The 25,612-nt window shown below is 40.9% G+C and overlaps 1 protein-coding gene across 6 annotated transcripts in view; it reads left to right on the top strand.

Moving 5' to 3' along the window:
* The window catches only part of SHOC1 (shortage in chiasmata 1), a 134,549-nt gene that overhangs the window by 59,470 nt on the left and 49,467 nt on the right, over positions 1-25,612 (top strand). For all 6 annotated transcript variants that reach the window (XR_011362317.1, XM_069964340.1, XM_069964337.1 and 3 more), the window contains 6 exons: positions 5,942-6,118; positions 7,010-7,117; positions 9,846-10,024; positions 14,011-14,083; positions 19,070-19,139; positions 24,136-24,314. Coding sequence is in view for 5 of the 6 variants with exons in the window: in XM_069964340.1 (XP_069820441.1) it covers positions 5,942-6,118; positions 7,010-7,117; positions 9,846-10,024; positions 14,011-14,083; positions 19,070-19,139; positions 24,136-24,314 (786 nt within the window). In the remaining variant the exon portion in view is untranslated. The remainder of the gene's footprint in view (positions 1-5,941; positions 6,119-7,009; positions 7,118-9,845; positions 10,025-14,010; positions 14,084-19,069; positions 19,140-24,135; positions 24,315-25,612) is intronic.

Raw genomic sequence — 25,612 nt, 5'->3', positions numbered from 1 at the left:
ACCATTTTATCCAGGAAGTGAAGCCTTGATAAAGTAGTAAGTGTAGAGGAAAAAGCATTTTATAAGCATTTCCCATAATAAGTATATTTTGGTGATTTGTATTGGTAATTTTTGCTGGACTTCTGCTTTAAAAGAAACAAAGACATAATACATTTTGCTCTCTAACATGGTTATTGTGCAATAAACTATAATAAACATATACAGTGGTACCTCAGTTCTCGAACTTAATTGGTTTCGGAAGGCAGTTTGAGAACCAAGCAGTTTGAGAACCGAGCAGTGTATTCCCATAAGGAATTAATGTAAATGAATTTAATTGGTTCCAGCACCCACCAATAGTTACCTACACTACTCACTTGTTACATTGAAAAGTGCCCAGTTTTATCCCTACAGTACAGTTCAGAATGGTACTATATTTTACAGTGCATTATATACAAGAAATGTTTAACAAAACCAGCAATTATAGTACAGTAGTCATTAACTCCTCACTCATCCTTTACTGTATAGAGCCCCCCACCCCAGCACTGTAACAGATGGAAGATGGTGGTGCACTCACTGTACTACTACTGTACTGTATATGCACTTTAGTAGTCCTATAAAGTACTGTACTGTATATGAAGCCTCAAAAGTGCTAAACTTACCACCTACAACCCACCATCCAGGTTCGCAAAAATGTTCAGATACCAAGTACTTCAAGACTGGGGGCCTGAAAAGTGTTTGAGAACCGAGCAGAGTTTGAGAACCAAAGCAAACTTTCCTTGAAAATACAGTTTGAGTTCCAAGCAGTTTGAGAACCGAGCAGTTTGAGAACCGAAGTACCACTGTATTTACTTTTCCAACTATAACTGAGCAATTAGATAACAGGCTTGAGTCTACATTCAGTGATAAAACAATATTTAGCTCATGTAACAGAAACAATCTATCATACTGTACGTGCAGTGATTTTATTGCAAGTAAGTTCTGTTTTCATCTATCAAATTACATTATTTTCTGTCTCAGTGACCAAAAAGCCTTTTCTTTTCACAGAAGTGGTCAAAAACAATTCACATACAGTGGGGGAAATAAGTTTTTGAATGGAGAGATGTATAATTTTACAAATGAAACCGGGGTACAGCTCACCAATCTCTGATAAGGTAGCTGAGGTGTACTGGTGAGCACCAGTCAAAGCACAAAAGAGAGAAACAATCAGATAAAGGAACCAGTCCTCAAGGCCAGGGGCCAATTCACTTTACCATAGGCTCCAGGCTGTTGACCATACTTCGGCCCCCCCACCCCACTGTTACTTTGGCAGCACTAGCATGGTGTTCATAGTACAGGATAGATAATATCATGATGCCCTGAATTGTGCAAAATTGCTGTAAAAGAAGCAGCGATTCTTTGCAAATCTGCAAATCATGGCAGAACTGTAGCCAGGAGATAATACACCACTGAAAGTACAAGTCTTTTTGCGTGGTCATGGGCCCCCCAGGAGCTTAGGGCCCCGGGCTACCACCTGAAAAGGACCTATTATAATCCGCTACTGCTCAATGAGTACCTAAATTATTAATATATTTAATCTATAATCATAAAATAAAATTTATAACCCATAGGGCCCTAAGGCTGCATTCACACATCCTGTAAAATTGTCAGTGGTCACGGACCCGCGACCACGGACAATTTTAGGGACCATTCAAGTGAATGCAGCCATTCACACGATTTGTGCCGCAACATGTCCTAGTGCAGATTGTGGCACAGATCCTCCCGAGATGACAGGAGCGAATAATGTCTGCTCCTGTCATCGCATCTTACTACTCACCTACTCCCCAGTGCCGGCCAGCTTACATGTTCACCAGAAGTGCCGTGGACCAGCGCTTCTCAAACTTTTTCTATTGAAGCCTCACCGAACAGACCTAGACAATGCTTGGGCCTCATCAGACTGACCAAGAGGGTGCCTGGGTTTCACTATCTGTGGTAAAAGTTCTTTTAAAAGTTGAAAATAATGCTAGTGCTACCTTTTACCTGTCTCCCAAGCTCTACATACTAATAATACAAGTACAAAATAAATTAATAATGTATTTAAAATGGAGAAAAAGGACTAAGCAGATCATAGGTGCTGCCCTAGGCCCAAGGTGCTGCCCTAGGCACCGGACCACGGGTGCCTAGTGGTAAATACGACCCTGGAGGGGGGGATGCACTACTAGAGATCCATGCCACGATCCTCCTCCGGTCATCGCAGAGTGGATCGCGGCACATTCATATGAATGAGGCCTTATGGTGTACATATAATAACGACAAGTATGGGTAGCTTAAGGCTATTGCCAGGATGTAATTGACTTCAGGGCAATGCATTGAAGTCAATGGAATGACGGACGTCCAATGCACACAGTGTATGAAATGACAGACATTGTCTGCACAGATGTCAAAATAATGATTGTGACAAAAAATTTTGGACATCTTTTGCAAACAGCGGACATTATTTTTTAGTTGTTCACACACAGTTTTTCTTATTCAACCGTCCTTTCACTGTTTTTACTATTAAGTGCAGTGAACTTTTTAATTAAAATCACACCCAAAGGCCATTTAGTCCACCTAAAGTAGAAGATTGTGCCAACAGCCGTCATTGCACTGATGGGCCGCCAAACAGTGAAATGACGGACGTAATTTAAACTCAAAATGATGAACGGCATTTTTCTTTTCAAAAATCAAGGGAAAAAAAGTTGTATGAACATAGCCATGGTGTAAAAAATAAATAGATAAAATAAATAAAATACAATGCAATTAATCTGGTCTAAAAATCAGTGCCTTCACACACCGGATCTGCAGCAGATTCGCAGCAGATTTGATGGTGCAGATTTGGTGCTGTGTTCAGCTATTTAGATCAAATCAACTGTGGATCTGCTGCTGCAGAAAATCCGCTGTGATATGGTGTATGTCAAGCTACCCTAACTGTCTAAGGGTCCTATCACACGGAACAATTTTTAACAATTAACAACTAACGATAAACGATCGCAAACGAGAGTGTTTATTGTTAACCTTAAATCGTTCACCATATTACACAGAACGATGGTCATTAGATATGATCGTTATTACAATCGTTATTGCGATCTTTATTGCGATAGTTTATTCCTTCTGATATCAGGAAAACAATGGGCAATGTGCTATTACACTGAACGATTAGTGAAAAAAAGCGGAACTTGAGCGAACAAACGTGTAATTACAGCAAACGATTAGCGAACAATTAATGATAATTTTAGGTTCAGATCTAAATCAACAATCAACGACATACAAACGATTTTTCGATCGTTGCCTGCAGTTACACAGAACGATTATCGTTTAAATTCGAATGATATAACGATTTTCTACATGATAATCGTCCCGTGTAATAGGACCTTAAGGCTGGGTTCACACTGCGTTTTTGCAATCTGTTTTTTTTTCATCGATTTTATGCAAAAAACGGATGAAGAAACAGATGCATATGTGTGCATCCGTTTTGACAGTTTTTTCCATTTCTTCCATTATAAAAAAAGGATCAAATTGGTTCTTTATTTTTTTTAGCCTTCAAAAAAATGTAGTTGTCTACTTACATGACTTTTACATTTGTTAGGAAGGAAGGAAGGAAGCAACGAGGAAGTAGCAAGACGCTCCAAAATACATCTGGCTAAATACACATCATTTTATCACATCATAATACTGAAGCTGACCAGGCAGAGCCTGCAATTTAAAGCGATTCTGTACCCACAATCTGACCCCCCAAACCACTTGTACCTTCAAATAGCTTTCAAGATAGTGGCCACGTTCCAGACAAAGCCTAAAAGATATAAAGAGCGTCCTGAGACTTTTGACTCAGGACACTGAGTAAATATGACATTTTGGTCGATTTTTACTTAATTTGTTGTAGGATACGATGGGACCAAAAAGCTGCAGGTCTGGAATTTGGTAATTTTTTTAAATGTTTACTTCATTAATTGTGCACTTTTGATAACATATTTTAATAGAATTGTATTAAAAAATGGAAAAAGGGTGTGACTTATACTTCTAGAATGGGATAGACTTATTTATATTTTAATTAAAAAATGTATACACTTTCTAGTCCCCTTAGGGGACGTCTATGAGCAATATTACTTTATTGACCATAGATATTAATGCAGTACCTATGTACTGCATTGACCACTATCCTGGCGCTCCATTGGTTCAACCTGCTGTAGGCAGAATGAATTAACTTCCCAGTTAGGCAGCCAGGCTTAGCAGGGGCCTCAGACTGGGCTGAAAACAGATTAGCTCCCCGCCATGTGAACATATCAGGAGAAGGAGGCAAGTTTGCTAATTGAATGTATTTGCAAAAAATATTTAAGTTGACATGCCCTATAAGTTTAACTATGTTATTTAAGGTAGGAATATCTCTTTGAAGCAAGGTATAACAATAAAGTAAGATAAAAAGCTGTTTTCCGGGGGTCCAACTGCTAGGCCCCCACCATTTCTGAAAGCAGAGACACAACCATTTCTTTAATGATTGAAGCTCACTGCTCTTACAGAATCACTGCGGCCTGTCATTTTCTGTGAGGCAGCGGAAAGTTTTAATTCCCCTATGGATATAGGCTAATAAGCTAAGATGGGAATACCCCTTTAAGCCATGTTGTACTGACCTTATTTGTTCAGTGCTCCATAGCAGTGGAATAAGCTGCAGTTTACTTGGAGTTCCAATATATTAGTTCGATATTTCATTTGATATTGCTTCTAAAAAATACTTTTCAAACAAAACAAAGCAAGTATGCATAAAGGGCAACGCCAAAATACAGGTAGGTATAAATCTCTTTATTTAACAAACCATAAAACAGAAAAGAAACACTTGGAAAAGATTAAAAACACTTAAAAATTAGAACAAGAGAACATGATTGTAATCATGCACATGATTGTAATCATGTAATCAACCACGCGTTCCGTCCTGCTCACAGGACTTCCTCAGGGATAAAAGTTTATCCCTGAGGAAGTCCTGTGAGCAAGACGGAACGTGTGGGACATCACTGGGCCGTAGTTATTGGTTACTTGCCTCTCCCCCTCTGTCCTTCACCATTTGTTTCCTGGTCATATGTTTTTTGATTTATTTATGTGCTACATGGTTTCTTTTGTTTTAGCACTCTCCATCCCTGCCACTGTTTCCCTGTGTTTACATCTGATTGCCAGATACATTGGCCTTTATTTGTATTAGGGGACATGTCACAGGCTTGGTAGGGGCTTTCATGCTACCATTTTTCATTCTCTATCCATTTTTTCCATGCATTTGCACTTTGTTTATATTTATTCTGGTTTATGTTATACATTTTTGTCCAGGATTTTTCTGGTGGTGATGGACTAGTATCATGTCATCAGATAGGGATTGAGACATTTACCTGGAGTGTATGGCTCTCCTATACTGGCCCTGAGTGCATGATTACAATCATGTTCTCTTGTTCTAATTTTTAAGTGTTTTTAACCTTTTCCAAGTGTTTCTTTTCTGTTTCATGGTTTGTTAAATAAATAGATTTATACCTACCTGTATTTTGGTGTGCCATTGCCCTTTATGCATACTTGCTTTGTTTTTGTTTCTAGTGTTCTGTTCTGTATGTGGGCTTTGTGCACCCACATTTTTCATGTAGATTGTGACTTATACATGTCCTTTGATATTTAGAGTAGTGCATCTCCAGTCTTTGCTTACAATAAAAAATACTTTTCATCCATTACCCATTAAAAAACAGTGAATTTACATTAATCAAAGGCACTTATATGCAGTAAAGATATACTAAATGCACATGAACTACACTTTCATGATTATGATATGCACATTTTTCAAAATGGAAGAGACAGGTCTTTCATTTTTTTTGTTATTTTTAATTGGAGATCCCTGTTTTAGCATATGCTATGTCCTGTTTTTATTGTGTTCTTTGTATTTTGTTCATACAAACTATAATGTTATTTTTTCCGTAAACAGCTAGCCAGGGTCAGTCTTATCGAATCCTCCAAGCTGCTGCTGAACCAGTACTAAACACACTTGTCTGCCTCGAAGTGCTTGAATGCATGGAGTGGAACTTTGCATCAGTCCCATTTGATTGCACTCGCTTTTTGTTACGGAAGCAAATGAAAATAAGCAGCAATAGTGGCAAATTAGGTACGTTCTGTGCAAGCAGTATAATGGTGTTAAAGTACTTAAGTTCACATTAAATAAAAATAAATCAGTTAGTTAATGCCCTAGTGCTTGAAGAATATTCTTCTATGTTTATTAAAATTTTAAATCTAGATGTTTTCAACATAATCTAAAGGGGAATTTATCATGCTGCGCAGGCCGCTTGTGTTGTACAACTAACTAAGAGAATATTTGCCATCAATGCTGCTTTCGCATAGAGGTGAGGAGGGGACTGCTCTTTCGTTAAAATGTGTGACCTCTACAAGCACCATATAAGATGCCCGTCTTGTTAACCCTCCCTGAGTTTTACTACGGTCATTTAACAAACCTTTGAAATGCCATAGAGACATGTCAAACATTTTGATCAGTAGGTTTTGGATGTTCAGACCCCCACCAATCACTAGACTTACCATAGATTCCACATTTTGCACTTAGATGAGCCTTTATCCTGGCTCGTTCTATCAATCGGTGGGGGTCTGAACACCCAGGACTAACCACTCAAATCTTTTTACATCTCTTTTACATGTCAAAAGTGTAACTCACAATCTACTAATGGGGCAAGTAATGGGGCAAGCGTAGAGGAGCTAAAATATTCTGCCACCTCAGGTCTATAGGAATACAGGACATGTTGGAGAGACTCATTACAATAGAGGAAAATATGCAGATTGCCAAAGGCACTGTCATGGCATGGATGGATGTAGAGGTAAATGCATTTTGTGAATTTGGCACAGTCACAAACAGGGAAAAAACTGTGCATAAAATCAACCCATAATAATGCGATAATGTTAAATAATCACAAAATGGTATGTTTTTCTGGAGGCATGTACATTGAAAATGTATGTATTTTAAATTACATTTTTTTTTCTTTTTTCTTAGGAAATAAACACGATAAAGACAGGATCATTTTCAAGAATGCAGCCCTTCTGCATATTCTGGTGACACTTCGAGATCTTGTTTTGATGTGTTCCTTGGAGGCAACTCTAGGTCTCTGAGATATAAGAATGTTTAAATTTGGTCACCTGGAGGTTTTGCACTTAAAGAGTTCTCCACAAAATGAAAATAATTACTGTTAAAGGGGGTTTCTGACAAAAAAAGGTGTTTGTCCAGGCTGGAGACTTTGCCCAATCTCTTGTCACCTCTGTCACACAGTCTCAACTTGTTACAAGAAGATATTTTTCCAGTTGGTAATAGTATCTGGAAAAGCTGGGTTACAGTCAATAAAACAGTGGTACAATCCCAACTATGTATCCCACACTCCACAACTACCAAAAAATATACTGCAAATAGTTTAGTTAAAAAACGTTTTAACTTCAGGTTTATATGTTAGACAGGTTTAGATACCCTAGCTCAACATTGCACCATACTGTACCTTCATATTACTTTATTATGAAATGTGTGCTGTATGGACACACACTCCATGGATGCATAAGCTCTGCCGCATGTAATAACAATAAAGTTAATATAGTATAATTTATACAATAATACTATGACTATTCAACACCACCACACAATGACATATAACTACCATAGGCAAATATAATTGACATTATAGCCATAGTGTGACCACATCGCTCTCGCACACAATATTGGTGCCCTTCTTTCTTATGTAGAAATGTGCTGTTTATTTTTTCTTACTATAGTGTTGTGCCATTTTGTTGGTGTGGTATAAGGGTAGGCCATGGCAGGAAATTCATGGCCTAACCCCACACACCACACAAACAACTGAACTGTAGCGTTACAATCAGGGCCGGCCTTTGGGGTGTGCGACCTGTGCAATTGCACAGGGCACATGACTCCTGGCCAGCTAGGGGGCGCTCTGGCAGACAGAGAGCTGCACATATAACTTAGACATGGGAATCTAGCTGGCCGCCTCCCCTCCTCCCATGCTGGTTGCTTTAGGCCCCTCCTGCAGGCACACAGCACATGTAGCTTAGAGATTCCTATGTCTGTTAGATGTGCAGCCAGTAGGGAGGCGCTCCCCGCCCACCGAGCTTACCTGTTCCTAGTATGTCCTGGTAAGCTCTGCCCCCTGTACACAAGCCCCACCCCCGGCGCCGACCGCGAGTGGGACACTGAGTGCACAGAGCCTTCAGCCTGAGAAGCAGCAGGTTAGGAGAGGTAGATAAAAGGAGGGAGTGGGCCTAAAGTGAGAATAGCCTAGGGACATAGCAGCAGCCACATCCCTCAGTGTGCTGGGACAGATCATTGTCCATGCTACGAACCAGAGCCAGCAGCAGAAGCCTGTGCTCAGCACTAATACTACTCCCATATGCTGCTGGCTGGAAGGAGTCTTTCCTGGGCTAATAAAATTATATGGTATTTGTGATTGGCAATGATTTATCGCAGTCAGTATGATGGGGGTCACCCAGCTTTCCCAGCATCCTGTATGTCAGTGTAATGGAGGTCACCCAGCTTTTCCAGCATCCTGTATGTCAGTATAATGGAGGTCACCCAGCTTTTCCAGCGTCCTGTATGTCAGTGTAATGGAGGTCACACAACTTTCCCAGCATCCTGTATAGTAGTCAGTATAATGGAGGTCACCCAGCTTTCCAGCATCTTGTATAGTAGTCAGTATATGGAGGTCACCCAGCTTTCCTAGCATCTTGTAGTCAGTATAATGGAGGTCACCCAGCTTTCCTAGCATCTTGTATTGTAGTCAGTATATGGAGGTCACCCAGCTTTCCAGCATCTTGTATAGTAGTCAGTATATGGAGGTCACCCAGCTTTCCCAGCATCTTGTACTCAGTATAATGGAGGTCACCCAGATTTCACAGCATCTTGTAGTCAGTATGATGGAGGTCACCCAACTAGATAGATAGGCATGGTAACCTGCTTATGTTCTTTGTGGGTAACATAATCGGTTGGGGGCCCACTCAGACTCGCTCACCTCTCCCTAGACTGAACAACTAGCTACGCCCCTGTGTACAATTGTCTGCAGGAGCGCCAATCAGGAAAGCCACGGACGGCCGCAGAGGCACCTGTCCTCCTGTGCGCGGGTAAGTACCTTTATCAGGGGTCAGGTGGTTTAGAGTGCTTGGCTTTAGAGGTGGCGCTCATTGTAGTAGGATTTAGTCTATCATATCTAAATCCTTCAGCCTCCCACCACATTTGTGGTTTGATTGTGGGGGTTGTCTGGAGGGGTGGGAGGCTGTGGGATTTAGTCTATGTCACTATTATGGTGTATCAACGGGGGGGGGGGGGGGTCGCCGAAAGAAAGTTTCGCACAGGGCGCCATCTACTCTAAGGCCATCCCTGGTTGCAATCAACAATACACAGCCCCATACTTACACGTGCTTATGCGTACTTTATGTCCTTGTGCTTACATAGTCACATTGCTGTAAGAAGAATGTCTGCTGTCTAGCAGCTTTTCTGTGGTAGCATGAGATTGTATTCAGACATGCTTATGTTTCAGTGTTCTGTATTTACATCAAGGTTGGATCATGGGAACTAACACGTGGCCCTAAAATCTGTAATGTTAAGTGAATCTGGGACAGGGAAATAAGATTATACTGTGATAGTTATACTCCAGTGTCAGGCCTGTTTCTATTTTTATGTTATCCATGAGACAAGACTTTATCAAGATGATTAAACATTCACAGCAGGCGCCACAGACCCCCTCACATTATGCAGCAGTTTATAACATTTGAGGCTGTATTGTAATCACAACTCTTCTTCTGGTGACAATTAACATTACAATTCTGTTTCTTTATAGACTACTTAAATAAAGCAAAGCAGGAATACCAGAGTATACTTGGACCCTATTTAGATGGCGTGTGGCGAATGCTGAGAATCATTCAGTTTGTCAGAGATAAAGCAGAAGAACAAAATCCAAAAATCACAGCATTGTTGAATTGGATGGAAAAAACAAATAAGAAGTATGAACACTATAAGGTAAACCCCCTAAACATTTATACTATCTAGAGATGAGCAAAACAGTCGGAAATTTGTTTTGCAAGCTTCATGAATTTTCGGTCAAACTCGATTCACGAATCTTAACAACTTTCATTACAACAGCCAAAACTATAATAGCAACAATACTGGGACTATTACAGACGGATGAATCTCTTAAAGCATGTTGTTGTAAACTGTCAAAAATCAGAAAATCACAATTTAAAAACAAGATAATCAGACAGTCAATCATCCAATTTCCACCATTCCTCTCCTCTCTGTCCTTATATCACTCTGTTAGGGCCCTATTCCACCGGGCGATTATCGTTCAGATTATGGTTAAATCGTTCGAATCTAAACGATAATCGTTCGGTTGAAATGCAGTTAACGATTAACGACTGAACGAGAAAGCGATGATCGCTTTATAAGACCTGCACCTATTTTTATTGTTGCTCGTTCGCAAAACGTTCGCAAATTGTTCGCATTGAATAAGACATTGTTCGGTCGTTCGCAATAGATACGAACGCAATAGCGAATAAATAGCGAAGAAAAAACGATCGCATAAGTAACGATTATCGTTCCATGGAAATGAGTGAATGTTTTCAGGTCTTTCGCAATAGCGGTCATTTGAGATTGTTAATCATTAACGATTATGCAAATGATTATCGTCCGGTGGAATAGGGCCCTTAGTCTATCCCTGCTCTGTTATAACGGCCTGCTGCAATCCTGCTTTCTCTTCCACACACACAGTCGACTGGCCACCTCTGTTAACGAATTGCCTTATATAGAGAGGGAGGGGGAGGTGCTTAAAACACCCACAATCAGCCCTCCTATCCTCTCCTCTCTGTCGCTAAATTGCTCTGTTAGTCTCTCCCTGCTCTGCTCTAACTGCCTGCTGTGATCCTGCTCTCTTATCCACACACTGCCGACTGGCCACCTCCTTAATGAACCTCCTTATAAAGAATGTGAGGGGGAGGTGCTGACATCACAGGGGGGCCTGCAGATTATTGGACAAGCGCTAGGAATTATGGTTAATCCCTTTCTCCTGCCCAGTGATTCTCCAGATAGCATGTGCGGCCACCACTTTTTTGGGGGGAATTTCCTTAACAAGTCATCGTGAATTCGCTTTGCAGAATGAAGAGAATTGAAAGCATGATTCGCAGTTAATCTTGATTCGCCAGATTCGCTATAGTATACATAAGTTTACCTGGCGTTATAACTTTCGAAACCTAAATCAAAAGTAGATGTGATATAACGCATGTTTGCAATTTACATTTTTTTGTTTGTTTTTGTTTTTTTAGTTATTATGCTGTAAAATAAAGCTATACTTACCAGAAACCGAGGTCCAGTCTCCTGAAGGCAGCTTTCTAGTCTTGTGCTGATTAGAAAAAAAGAGACTAAACACATGAAGTCTGACCAGTACAGAGAGTCATGGCTCAATGTGTCCATCAGTCACATGACTGCCTTCTCTGAGCGCAGATGACCGAGAAACATTGGACTTCCTGTTTGTAGACTCTTTTCTTTTTTTTCTAAACGCAGGAAGTGCCTTGTTTTTCATGATAACTAATATATACAAATATGCTTTTTTTTCTCTACTGTTGATTTAGATTTTGAAATTTACAAGGACAGTGACACTTTAAAATGCATATTGATTGACAGATATTACAGAAATATTAAGATAAGCTGACAGCATGGATTGTAAAGTTGGCCACAATAATATTATTACTGTTTGCACATTTAGTTCAATAAAAAAAATTTAAATAAAAGTAAGCCAAGCAGCAGTACTCTACGTCAAGAAGCAGCTTAAAAAAAAATGAAATTTTAGGGTGTAGAAAAAGAAATAAAAACCCATGATGGAAAAGTAATAGTGCCTCTTTTCCAGTTCTCTGTAAAGTGTTTTGCTGACTGAAAAAAATTAGGATCCTAGAGCCACAAAAAAACCCAAGGGTTGCCAGTAAAATGATCCACAAATGCAGACAGCATATGTATTTGTCACTGACCCATTGACTTAAATGGAAAATCCGTTCCCCAAATATAAACCATATAAGATTATTTAAATAAACTGTGACCCCTTCACTGCCGTAGACCACCAGGGGAATTTATTCAACATGAAACATTTTCCCGTTTTCAGTGGTCCAAACCAGCGGTGCGTCTTATAGTCAGGTGCGTCTTATAAAGTGATAAATATGGTATTACTATTCATAGAAATCTCTGCTCATTCTGGGTAGTCAAGTGGGCAGTCTTAGTGATTGACAGCTCTCTTTATATGAACACTTATACCACTAATACTAAGATAGGGTATCACCATCAGGCAGCAGCCAGCTGTATCTCTATACTTACTGCCAGCAATGCCATCCTGGTACTGATACTGCTCACCACCCTGGTCCTGCAAACTGTGGGCCAATACACCATACAGTTCTGCACCCTGGCTGCAGAACTGCCCTGGAACAACGAGGCTCAACTGGTGATGTTCTGGAATGGTCTGTCTGATCGAATCAAGAACAAGCTAGCTGGTTGTTACCATCAACCCTGAATGACCTCATCACCTTGGCTGCCAGTATTGACATACGGTTTTGTGAACGCTCCAGGAAGGTTGTACTTCTTTGAAGATCTTCCCATTTGCTTCTGTCCTTTTAAAGGCTCAGGCAGCCTTTTACCCCTGACAACTCTAAAGAGCCAATGCAAGTGGAATGCCTCAAGCTATCAGACCAGACGTGTCAACATCGGTTAGGGGAGAATCTTTATCTTTACCTCTGAATCATTAGATATGCAATCTGACGAAGGGAGTGAGAGATTCCCAAAATATATTATTGCCTTTACATTATATACTTTTACTAATTTTATACCAATAAATTAGTTGTTTTACACTTTTAACTCTCTTGTGAAACCATCTTTGGCAGCACTAGGAACATATCCAGATTTTTTTTTTCCTGCGACACTGCCTCTGCATGGTCCTACTGACTGCCCTCATAGACCTTTTGTCGGGAACTACACTTCCATGTAGTCTACTTGCCCTATCTCCCTGAGACCCAGGTAATGTCATAGTGCATCAAGGAGAACTTGGAGAGGTCCTTCATTTAGAGGTCTTCAGGCCCTACCAGGGCTGGATTCTTCTCCATGCAAAAAATGTACTGTTCCCTTTGGCCTTTCATCAACTATCGTGGTCTTCTCGAATTCTTAGACTGCATCTGAGGAGCCAAGATCTGTACCAAGCTGTGCGGTAAGCCAGGTGTTGCCAGGTGGTGTTTAGCTGGACAGATATTGTGTACAGCTGAAGTACTTACGGTCAAGGTGACCAGAAGTGGTATGCACCCATCCCTGGATGTACAGATACACAGCTCTTTAGTTTAGAACAGGTGCAGGTGTAGGTGTGAGAGAAACCAGAGTCCAGCAGATCAACTTAACCAGATAAAATGTTTACTGAAGTTGTTAAAGGTGCAGTATACATGTATACTTCAATTCAATAAGGTGCAATATAAAAAAGGAAGATAATACTTGAAGTCCATTGAGCTGGGGTGAATATAATACTGGACAGTACTTGGAACTTGGAATACTCTTGAATGTACAGTACTTTAGAACATACTCTGAATATATCACAGTGTGTGTATATATATATATATATATATATATATATATATATATATATATATATATAATGTTATCGATAACTATTTTTTAGGATTCTTCCCAATACGGGGATTTCTGTTATTGAAAAGTTAAAAAGGGAAACCTGCACAAAAGCTTTGTGCAGGTAGGGGGCAGTGTTGTGTTATGTAATGAAGCCTTTGAGCAAAATAAGCATACTGTTTCGACATTTATAGTCATTGGGTAAAAACATGAAATTTACCATATTTCAGTTTAATAGAATGAGATACCTTAATATTCGGAAGAAGCAAATGTTTTTTATTTGCCCAATAGATTTTTGGATTATATCTAAAGTCTTTGTACTTCAAAGTAAATCTGTATCTTATCTTCTTCAACTTTGATAGGTACTAATGCTAACACAAACAAATATAAAGACCATAGAGGATACTCTAAATAATATCTACATTAAAGCTGGAGGTAAACAATCTATAATATTATCCAGACATATTTTTAGAATTGGCAGTGAATTCTATATATATTTATTAGTATGACACTTTTAAAGGGGAACCGTCAGCAGGTTAGACAAATCTATCTTGATAATGGAGCGGACGGGCCGGATGATGCTGTGGAGGTGGGGCAGTGCTCCTAACAGTGCTGCCGGCCAAAGATTACGCAGACTAATAATCACATACATTCCTCCTCAGCGTTTTGGGCGCTACAGGGGGCTTATCTGGTTAGATTTGTCTCAGATTTGTCTCTGCTGATAGTTCCACTTTAAGGGAACCTGTCACCACTTTCATGCTGCCGGAGCCATGAATCATCAGGTGGTCTCCAATGGCTGCTACCTGCTAGCCAGTCTTGATCAATAGAGCTCTTCCTATACCCAAACAGAAAGAAGTCCATTAATAAGAGCCAGATGATTGGGTGGAAACTGCTGGGGACCACTCCAATGAATCATAGTTCGGGCATGAAAGTCATGTCCCTCTGAAGACACAGTTGAGAGTGACGTGGACAGAGTGAGGCCTCTGCCTTAATGTATCTTCTTATCTCCAGAGTGCCAGTTGAACCCTGTTACCCATGATACATATATAGTAGCAAATATAAAATTATCTGTCAAATATCCAATAAATAAAACGTACTTTTAACTAATATCTAAAGTGCTTTAGCGTTAGTGGTTTTCTACTTACAGCAACTACAAATATCAAAAACACTTTACTTTTAAACTTTGTAACATAGATGGGAGGAAAGGGTGTGGAAGTCTGCACTCCTGGACGTAGAAATATGAAATTTAACTTTTATTCGTGCATATTAAAATTCGATGGTGGGCATAGCAGGACCTACGCGTTTCACGCTACTGCGCTTAATCATGGTCTAATGTTAAAGGAGAAGTCCGGAGAATTTTTTTGCCCCTGAAAAGTTATACAAATCCCCAATATACACTTATTACGAGAAATGCTTATAAAGTGCTTTTTTTTTCCTGAACATACTACTACATCAAGGCTTCACTTCCTGGATAAAATGGTGATGTCACGCCCCGACTCCCAGAGCTGTGTGGGCTGTCGCTGCTGGAGAGGATGATGGCAGAGGGATGCTTAGTGTCCCTCCAGTGTCCTGTGTCCCTCAGTGTCCCCTGCCATCATCCTCTCCAGCAGCCACAGCCCGCACAGCTCTGGGAGTCGGGTCATGACATCACCATTTTATCCAGGAAGTGACTCCTTGATGCAGTAGTAAGTGCAGAAAAAAAAGCACTTTATATGCATTTCCCGTAATAAGTGTATATTGGTGATTTGTATAACTTTTGTGGGGCAATACAATACTTCAATGAAAATTTTCACTGGACTTCTCCTTTAAATGAATCTCATAACGAATAAAAACAGGTGACCAACCAATGAAAAGATCCCTACGTCATGGATCATGTGCCTGAGCAGCACAGGTGTAGCATGAATACAACTTCCACTCATTACATATATATTTGGATAAATCCTAAAACACTTATGGAGTGAAAGTGCATGCTGGGTTGTAAAAAGAATATTAGAAATAATGATAAAGTAGGTCATTTTTGTAGTTAAGACCTTTGGGATACCTGGTATCTAAACGAAAAATCATTTCTGCTTCCTTATGCAAAACCTGTTTGTGCCAGTCACCTCCTCTCGGTGGTTTTTTAACCCTTATGATGGCATGTGTACTAAAGGTGCTGACATCCCCTCTGTGTGTCTCAATAAAATGTTTCGCCGCCCCTGATACGTTGGTCTTGTGTTGCTTCCTGATGCTTGTGAGATGTTCACTAATGCGTTGTTTATATTTTCTTATGGTACATCCCACATAAGACAAATTGCAAGTAGTGCAGTTGATAATGTAAATTACATGATTACTATTGCAATTCAGGAAGTCACTGATCTCATAGGTTCTTTCCCTAGAACTGTCACTAAAAGTTCCTTTGTTATGAGTCACAAACTTGCAAATCGGGCAACGTGTATCTCCGCATCTATAGCAGCCCGTAAGCCTACGGCTGGTTTGTGGTGTCTCTGGGTGCAGCATACTTGGTGACAACAGATACCCTAGCGATCTGCCTCTGCGTGGTACGCATCTAAAACCCTGATCCAAGATCTCGAACAGGGTTTCATCCTGACGTAAGATGGAAATATTTTTCCTAAGGATGTCTACAATTTGTTTGTATTGAGGTGAGTATGTAGTAGAAAATGTTATCGGAGTGGGTAACTCCTGTACACTTTGTGCATTGCTGGCAGATTTTGACAGCAATGAGTCACGGTTTTTGGTAGCAACAATGCTTTGGGCTCTACGTATTATTTGTCTGCTATAGCCCCTCTTGGCTAAGTGGGTTGCGGTTTCTTTGCATTGTGTATCAATAACCGTGCTGTCTGAACAGATGTGCTTTACCCTTGTAAACTCCCCTACTGGAATAGCTTGTATGGTGTGAAGGGGGTGTTCACTCGTAGCGTGTAATATAGTGGGCTTCCAGAAAACTGAAGTAGTGACAGCTTTTTTGGGAGCCGAGGCCTGTAATTAATGTCCAAAAAGGTAATTTCTGTTTTGTGGAAATGATGGGTAAAAGATAAATTAAGTACATTATTATTTATATGCTGAACAAACTGACGTGCCTCCTCCTCCTCACCTCCCCAAACCAATATTCGTCTATACCTCGTAACTTAGCCATTACAGCTTTGTCACATCACTTGTACAAATATAGTAGGTATAGTCATGAGCTAAAGGAATTCATTGTTGACTTAACCACATATTTATTGAAACATAATTATTTTTCTTTTAACAATGAATTCTTCTTGCAGACCAAGGGAGCCCCTATGGGGACCAGGTTCTCCCCAACTTTAGCAGGTCTCTATATGGCCTGGTGGGAGGAGCAGTTCATCTTCACCCCAACAAATCCATTTCTCCACCACATTAAATGGTATGGCCGTTTCATAGATGACCTGCTATTGGTTTGGGGAGGTGAGGAGGAGGAGGCACGTCAGTTTGTCCAGCATATAAATAATAATGTACTTAATTTATCTTTTACCCATCATTTCCACAAAACAGAAATTACCTTTTTGGACATTAATTTACAGGCCTCTGCTCCCAAAAAAGCTGTCACTACTTCAGTTTTCCGGAAGCCCACTGCGGGAAACACTATATTACACGCTACGAGTGAACACCCCCTTCACACCATACAAGCTATTCCAGTAGGAGAGTTTACAAGGGTAAAGCGCATCTGTTCAGACAGCACGGTTTTTGATACACAATGCAAAGAAACCGCAACCCGCTTAGCCAAGAGGGGCTATAGCAGACAAATAATACGTAGAGCCCAAAGCATTGTTGCTACCAAAAACGTAGAGCCCAAAGCATTGTTGCTACCAAACTCATTGCTGTCAAAATCTGCCAGCAATGCACAAAGTTCTAGGGAAAGAACCTATGAGATCAGTGACTTCCTGAATTGCAATAGTAATCATGTAAGTTAGATTATCAACTGCACTACTTGCAATTTGTCTTATGTGGGATGTACCATAAGAAAATATAAACAACGCATTAGTGAACATCTCACAAGCATCAGGAAGCAACACAAGACCAACGTATCAGGGGCGGCGAAACATTTTATTGAGACACACAGAGGGGATGTCAGCACCTTTAGTACACATGCCATCATAAGGGTTAAAAAACCACCGAGAGGAGGTGACTGGCACAAACAGGTTTTGCATAAGGAAGCAGAAATGATTTTTCGTTTAGATACCAGGTATCCCAAAGGTCTTAACAACAAAAAAACCTACTTTATCATTATTTCTAAAATTCTTTTTACAACCCAGCATGCACTTTCACTCCATAAGTGTTTTAGGATTTATCCAAATATATATGTAATGAGTGGAAGTTGTATTCATGCTACACCTGTGCTGCTCAGGCACATGATCCATGATGTAGGGATCTTTTCATTGGTTGGTCACCTGTTTTTATTCGTTATGAGATTCATTTAACATTAGACCCTGATTAAGCGCAGTAGCGCGAAACGCGTAGGTCCTGCTATGCCCACCATCGAATTTTAATATGTACGAATAAAAGTTAAATTTTATATTTCTACGTCCAGGAGTGCCGACTTCCACACCCTTTCCTCCCAGCTAAGTTTTGCATGCGGCGTCTGGCCAGCGCCTCGAAGATCGAGCACCCTCTCCAATCACTGCCTGCTGCTGCGGTAACTACTTACCGGTGAGCTGTATCTCCTCTTTTTAAAGACAGAAAACTTTTAGTATTTTCTTTCTTATTTTCTTTTCTTTAGTATTATCTTAGGATAGATAAATGTTTATTCCAGCAATGTTTACATTTAGTTATTGTAGATATTCCTATGACATCTGCTGGAACTTTTAAAGCAAAAACATGAGAGTCTAAGTACATATTTTGACATGGTGGCATGTGTTACCTATGAACCTATGGAATGGTGTGACCCACACCAAGGGTGCTAGCAGGCGTAAATCATGGTGAAAATCTATACCAGCTCTAGAGTGGCAGCCTCACATTCACAGCTTTACTAAGAGGCATGCACCTCTTTGTAACCTGGCGTGTGGCATGGGGATACATTTCCTCTAACCACTGTACAAGCCCAAAGAATGAGAGAGGTCTGCCTCCTAACCAACACTGTGAACCACAACTCTCACCATCCACCTGCATTCCACTAGGTCTTATCCACCACATGATACACCCCCCTGCCACAAATAGGTCAATGTACTGTATAAAATTTAGATGTATGGTCCATGTCTTTTTCTACAATTGTGAACACAACAAATGTACAATCACTGATTTGCCAAAAGACTTTAATGGCCATATCTAAAATGATATCCTTTTTGCATAGATTTTGTAATTACACAAAATATGATAAAGTAGCCTCTTTATCACTTTAGGGTTCCAATCAGGATGAAATATTGCAGATGTTTGAATTTTTCTAACTTTTTCTTTGCATTGTGACAGGTTTAAGAGCAGTTGGCTTGTGTCCAGCAAATGGAAATACGTTCCTAAAGACCGAAGATGTTCTCAACAGGTCAGTGAGCATAGCAAATGAGGAGTCTGTTAGGAGTAAGGGGCCTATTCCACGGGAGCGATAATCGGCCGAATCGGCCCGATTAGGCCGATTATCGCTCGGTGTAATAGAGAAAGCGATCATCCGATGATCGTGTCATCGGCTGATCGTTTATTTAGGGCCAGACCTAAAATCATTGGTCCCCCACCGCGCATTGCTACGGTTAAATAGCGGTGCGCGGCGGGCGACCGACGATTTGAGAAGCACCATACATTACCTGGCAGGACTTCTCCTCCGCTCCGTCTTCCTCCCCGGGTCCCGCGACACAGCATCAGCAACAGGCATCAGCAACATCTGGCAACAGGCCAGGACCGCCACGGCCAGTGATTGGCTGAGCGGTCTGACAGCTCAGTCAGGCCACACCGGAGTTGATGCTGCGCTGCGGGACCCGGGAAAGAAGACGGAGCGGAGGAGAAGTCCTGCCAGGTAATGTATGGTGCAAATGCTGCAAGGAAATCAGTAACGATGTCCCTGCAGCCCTCACTCAATGATCATTGGGCCGTGGAATAGGCCCAGTAAACGAGCGCCGATTCAGCATATCGGCGCTCGTCTACATCGTTGATCGGGCCTTGGTTGGCCCGTTGAATAGGAATAAGGGTATATGCACACTGCTGAAAAGTGACTGAAACTCCGTTGCGTAATCCACCACTCGCAGACTGCGGCGGGCACGGATCTCCGCCTGTGTCACAGACTCTATTCTATGCACGGGCGGAGTCCTTCCTCCGTCCAAAGAATGATCAAGTTCATACTTTGTAAGGAGGAAGGAATCCGTCCGTGCATAGAATGGAGTCTATGACATGGGTGGAGACGCGTCACTATTCAGCCGTGTGCACATACCCCTATACAGATGTCAAGCTAGTTTCATTAATAAATGATAACAGCTAATCTAATACAGTACATTTGGTCTCTGCTAGCCACAGATTATTAGTACATTGCCACATATGTGAACACAAGGGTTGTCAACGGGGGCAGAAAGAAATTAAATAAAAATGGCTATCTTTATTCCACAAGATTAAATCCAACAATCCTTTTTTTAACATGTAATCCATGGATTTGAGACATATTTGTGTTGATGGTTTTTTTTACTAGAGTAGTTGCTGATACAGTTGCAGATTCATTAACGTGCAGATTTAAACTATTGTCACATTTTTGTGCTGTCAATTTACAATCTTTCCTGTATGAACTAATTACATACTTATCAGGACTAACAGTTTATTGCTGTGAATTCAGCAAAAGCAATTTAACAGCTGAAATACTGGTTAATGGCAAGAGACAGTCTTGAATAGACATTTTTAATAAATGTTTTTTTTCTGTGTAATTTAGGTCAGAGATAGAGAAAATTTTAGTTAAAAGGAGCAGGTCCAAAATAAGGCTATGTTCACACTACGTAAGTACTGTAGTGATCACGGACATTGTTGATCACGGCCATGATTTTTACGGTACTTACTGTACGTAGTACTGCACCTGAGGGAATCCCGGCTGGAGTGTATACACCTAGTAAAAAACTGACGTGGGTTTTCTGAGGCCGCTGTTCAATGGATAGCGGCCGCAGAAAACCCTTTCAGTTCACACAATGGAGTGTGCGGCTCCGCCCGCACGCTCCATTGTGAACAGCGGGGAATTCGGATGCTGGTGCCCACGGATGCGCCTGCATCCGAATTCAGTGGCAGTAAAGATCATCACGGAACTGGTCACGGAATGGCCAGTGTCTTACAAAGTGGGAACATGGCCTCAAAGTAGAAAAAGAAAACAGCACTCCATAGCTTACCTGGCTGGGTTTTGCCTGAAACCTGTGATTTGGAGTGGTGGAGTTGCTCCTACAAAATAAAAGTTGGGCAGAGTGGAGAAGGAAGATACTTGTAATTGCTACTATACAAAATGTAGTATCCATTATCTCTTACTGCTTAACAAACCAAAAACCTTGTTTCTAGAAAAAAAAAATCACATTTTGTTTCATATATAACCTATATTAGAACTGTATATAATCCAACCTTCAAAATAGGGTCCAATACAAAAAATGTATGTCAAATAAGGCTGTGTAATTATGTGAAGGATAGTGCTCTTGTTATAAGTTCATATAATTGTTAACAACCTTGACTATAATATACTTCAAAGAGCAGATACAAAATGGATTCTAAATCGAGGTATAAGGTATGAGTAATACCTGCAGAGGGGATGTATATAGTATAGGGGAACAACTACAGAAGGGTGAGGGAGGTATACAGTATAAGGCTATATTCACACTACAGTACTGTAGTGATCTTGGATGTTGTCAATGAATAGCGGCCGCAGAAAACCCTGTCAGTGCACACAATGGAGCATGCGGCTCCGGCCTCTTATTACATGGGAGCATGGCCTAAGGGTGCGTTCACACTTACAGGATCTGCAGCAGATTTGAAGTTGTGGATTGAAAGCAAATCTGCAGCTTCAAATCTGCACCATTAAATCTGCTGCAGATCCTGTATGTGTGAACATACCCTAAGAAGCTTTACTAGAGGGGGATGTATTCAGTATGGGGAAAGAAATACAGAGGAGAAGGGAGGTATACAGTATGGTTAAAGAACTACAGAGGGGGAGGGAGGTATATACTATGGGGGGCTTTACTGCAGAGTTGGGATGTATACAGTATAGGGGAAAGAACTATAGGGGGAAAGAGCTATACAGTATGGGGAGCTTTACTGCAGAGGGTGGATGTATGCAGTATGGGGAAATAACTACAGAGGAGGAAAGAGGTATACAGTATAGTATGAAGGCTGACTACAGGGAAACTTGCAGTATAGGAGCCTAACAACAGTGGGACATACAGTATAACAGCTAACTACCATATAGAGTGGGGCTACAGTGTGGGGGCATACTGTTTTTCTCCAAAGATAACACCTGCCCTAAAAATAAGCCATAACCCTGCCTTATTTTCTGAGAAACACTCAGAAGCACTTATCACTTTCAAAGTATCGATGTCAGTTTTTATGACAGTAATAAAATCATCCTTCCCCAACAAGTTGAAAGATGTGGCACTCACCAGTCCATAATCATTCTGCAAATTATTTCATCGTATAATAGGAATACAGGATGCAGAGAAGTGAGCAGGTGGGCGACAGCCTGTTTCGCGTGCTGACGTGCACATTTCCTTTTTACGTGAAACGGGCTGTTGCCCACCTGTTTACTTGTCTGCATCCTGTATTTCTACTATATGATGATGAAATCAAATGCTAAATGATTATGGACTGGTGAGTCTTACCTTATTGGAATTATTTGTGTAATAAAATCCTCAATCACAGGAACAGAACAGAAAATCATATACTATTGAATCTGTTCTAATTGTTTTTTAACAATTTTTATGTGCCTCACTGCCTGATGGCCTTACAATTTGCACCATATGAATGCAATTATACTGTGCTGCTGCAGTAAAAAAAAAAATTAAAATATTTGGATAGAGGGAGCTGACTAGTGGAGAAACCTTTTTCTGGTAGATTAACCCTTTATATTCTTTGGTCACAATCTTACTGCATCATGTAAGAGTGCTGAGCAGTACCTACCCATTGGATTCTGAATAACAAGATCTCCTGTGTTGAATGTTTGCCAGGGGAGGGGTTAATAACATAAAATGGAAAATTGTCACACAAACCATCAGAAAAATGATGCAAAACAGATATGCAATTGATACTATATTACAGAGTGATACAACACAGATCACAGCTGTATGTGTTCATATACCATATACAGCAACGTGAAGCTAACTACTGTCTGTTCCTAAAGATAAACAGTACACTTTTGCAGCAGCTAGGGCATTTGACAGCAACTATATTTATGTAAATATTGATATGCAAAACACTCATGCAAAGGTAACAAGCAAAATTTTTGTAAAATTGTTTAACTTTTTAATTAGATGTATGTACTATGAAATGTTGTTACCAACGGAAAAGTGTTTAAAAAGTTAGATGATAAAAAATGTCAAGTTATCTTAGTTATCTTGTGTAGAGCTTATCAAGCCATGGCATATCACTTTTACAGAGATCATCTTAGATAAGATTTGGTACCAAACAGGCCCCCTAGTAGCACTAAACTGTAGGAAAGTCTCTGATTATGCTGTAAGTTATTTAGTGCTTATAGTGTTGCTAGGGATACAGATACAGTCCATAAAGATACACTCTACTAAGAAGGGTATTCACAGCTCGGCTCACTGTGGTGTGGTGTAACTCCATCACCAGGCATAGATACAGTGTCAGAGTCCAGGGTCAGCAGAAAAGCCCTTGTACAGGTATTCTTACTTTTCTAGCTAGATGTTTCTCCCTCTGGGAGCAGCAACAGAATTGTAAGACAGGATAGCCTATCAGTGTGGACTGGAGACAGTTCTGGGATGAAACCTCATGAAATGCCAGACAATGCCATGATCACGGCAACCAAACCAAAGCTGAGCTGACTCGTGTTATACATTTGCAACTTGGAACTGGATTACAGATTCTCTGCCTCTGGGCTAAAATACCATGCCAGGGTCAAATTAACTGTACCATAGGCAATGGGCTCTTCAAAAATCTTGTAGGCCGGTCTTAAATAAAGCTTAGCCCTCTTTCTCCCAGCCAATTTTACTAAACCAAATTTAGTAAACCCTGCCAACTCAGTAGATTTAGATTTGTATCATGATTTATGAGGCGCGGGAAGAGGCCACAACTCCTTCCCATCTTGCCGCACCTATCGGTGAGCAGGGGATACAGCAGGCATATGAAAGGGAAATGGGTGAATCTGTGCCTTCTGCCTAGCATTCATCCAGGACACAGCCTTTGTAAATGTCCCCTTTATGTTTTGGGATTTTTTTTTACCACAACTTCTGGTCACTATGCCACCCACATCCCCCAGCCTAAACATTAGAAGGCAGTAACATCAGGTAAAATAAAAGCAAGTTACAATGTTTCTTTTTCATAGATACTACATGTTAAAATACTATTTCATTTTCTTACAGCTTAAAAAGTTACTCTTGTGTCATATCTAACAATCAATACTTAGGAAACTGCTTTCCGTGGGCTCATTTCTCCCTTGTTGTAGAGTATGACTGTACTGATTACTGGCTACAATTGTGTCAGAACCTAAATGTCTCACACATGACCCTTAAAACAAGTGTGCCACATAATCTCTTGTTGGGTAAGTAATCAGTGGGAAACATTTTAATGTTATAGGTCGCATTGGTTCATGTATTGTGAAAACAGGTAATGTGAACAGGACCCCACATAATGAACCCCTTAAGGCCCTATTACACTAAACGATTATCGGTAGTTATGGCCGATAATCGTCCTGTGTAATAGAAGGCAACGATCAGCCGAAATGAACGATGTTGGCTGATCGTTGTAGTCTGCTGCCGATCTGCTGTCGTTGCTCCGTGGAGTAGGAGCAGCAGCAGCAGACTGCTATTATCTGCTATGGGCTGCCCGGACAATCTAGAGATCACCCGGGCAGCCCTCCCCGCAGCTCCCTGCAGCCCCCAGTTATACTCACCCGCTGACAGCTCTCGTTTGCTCCTCTAGTTGCCCTGTGTAGACCTACTAGCAGATAGCAGACCTATTAGCAGGAAAACATGGCTTAATAGGGCTAGTCATTCTTCTTAGTCCTTTCCTTCACCTAAATAAAAGCCTTTTTGTTACTGTGCCAGGAAAGCCCAGCCCATGTCTTCTTCTCTTGGCTGTGAGTAGAGATGAGCAAACTTGAGCATTTATTTGATTACCGGTGGCGGAAGAAGTTGGAGGCAGCACTAGAGAGTCCTGGAAAACATGGATACAGCCTACAGCCTATAAGGTTAAGGAGGGAGGGGTTTTTAGAAAAAAAAAAAAGCTAAATTAAGAACAAGGGAGCACAGTCAGAGGTTAGGTAGCCGAAACATCTGAAGCAATGTGAGAAAATATTACTTTACTGAGAGTAGTAGATGCTTGGAACAAACTTCCAGCAGATGTGGTAGGTAAATCTATGATAACAGAATAAATCTGCCTGGGATAAATGTAGGGCAGACTAGATGGACCAAGTGGTCCTTTTCTGCTAACAATCTACTATATTTCTACAGCCCATCACGCTCCCCTTGGTGTCCTCCTGTGGTGTCTCTGGGCCCGCCCTGACCACAGGCCCCTCCACTTTCGAGACAAACTTGTCTTGGGAATGACAGCCCACTCAGCAACTCAATTATCGTAGTCAGGGCCGGACTGGGACTGAAAATCAGCCCTGGCATTTCAGAGCACACAGGCCCACTCGCTGCACAGTGAAAAGTGACAATGTTGTGAGTGCAGCATGGCTACATGTTGTATCATCACAGCCATGACTGGAATTGCAGATAATAACACAGTAAATGGGATCAGAAGCTTCTGTTTCTGTACTGTGTAGCTGAGCTGCAGTTACAGGCTGTCACCACTACACAGTGTACAGACTGCTTCTGGCCCCGGTCACAGTGCTGAGTT

The sequence above is a fragment of the Dendropsophus ebraccatus genome, chromosome 3 (assembly GCF_027789765.1).
Source record: "Dendropsophus ebraccatus isolate aDenEbr1 chromosome 3, aDenEbr1.pat, whole genome shotgun sequence".
Classification (NCBI taxonomy): domain Eukaryota; kingdom Metazoa; phylum Chordata; class Amphibia; order Anura; family Hylidae; genus Dendropsophus; species Dendropsophus ebraccatus.
The sequence above is the reverse complement of the archived record's forward strand: the minus strand, read 5'-3'. Positions and strand labels throughout refer to the sequence as shown.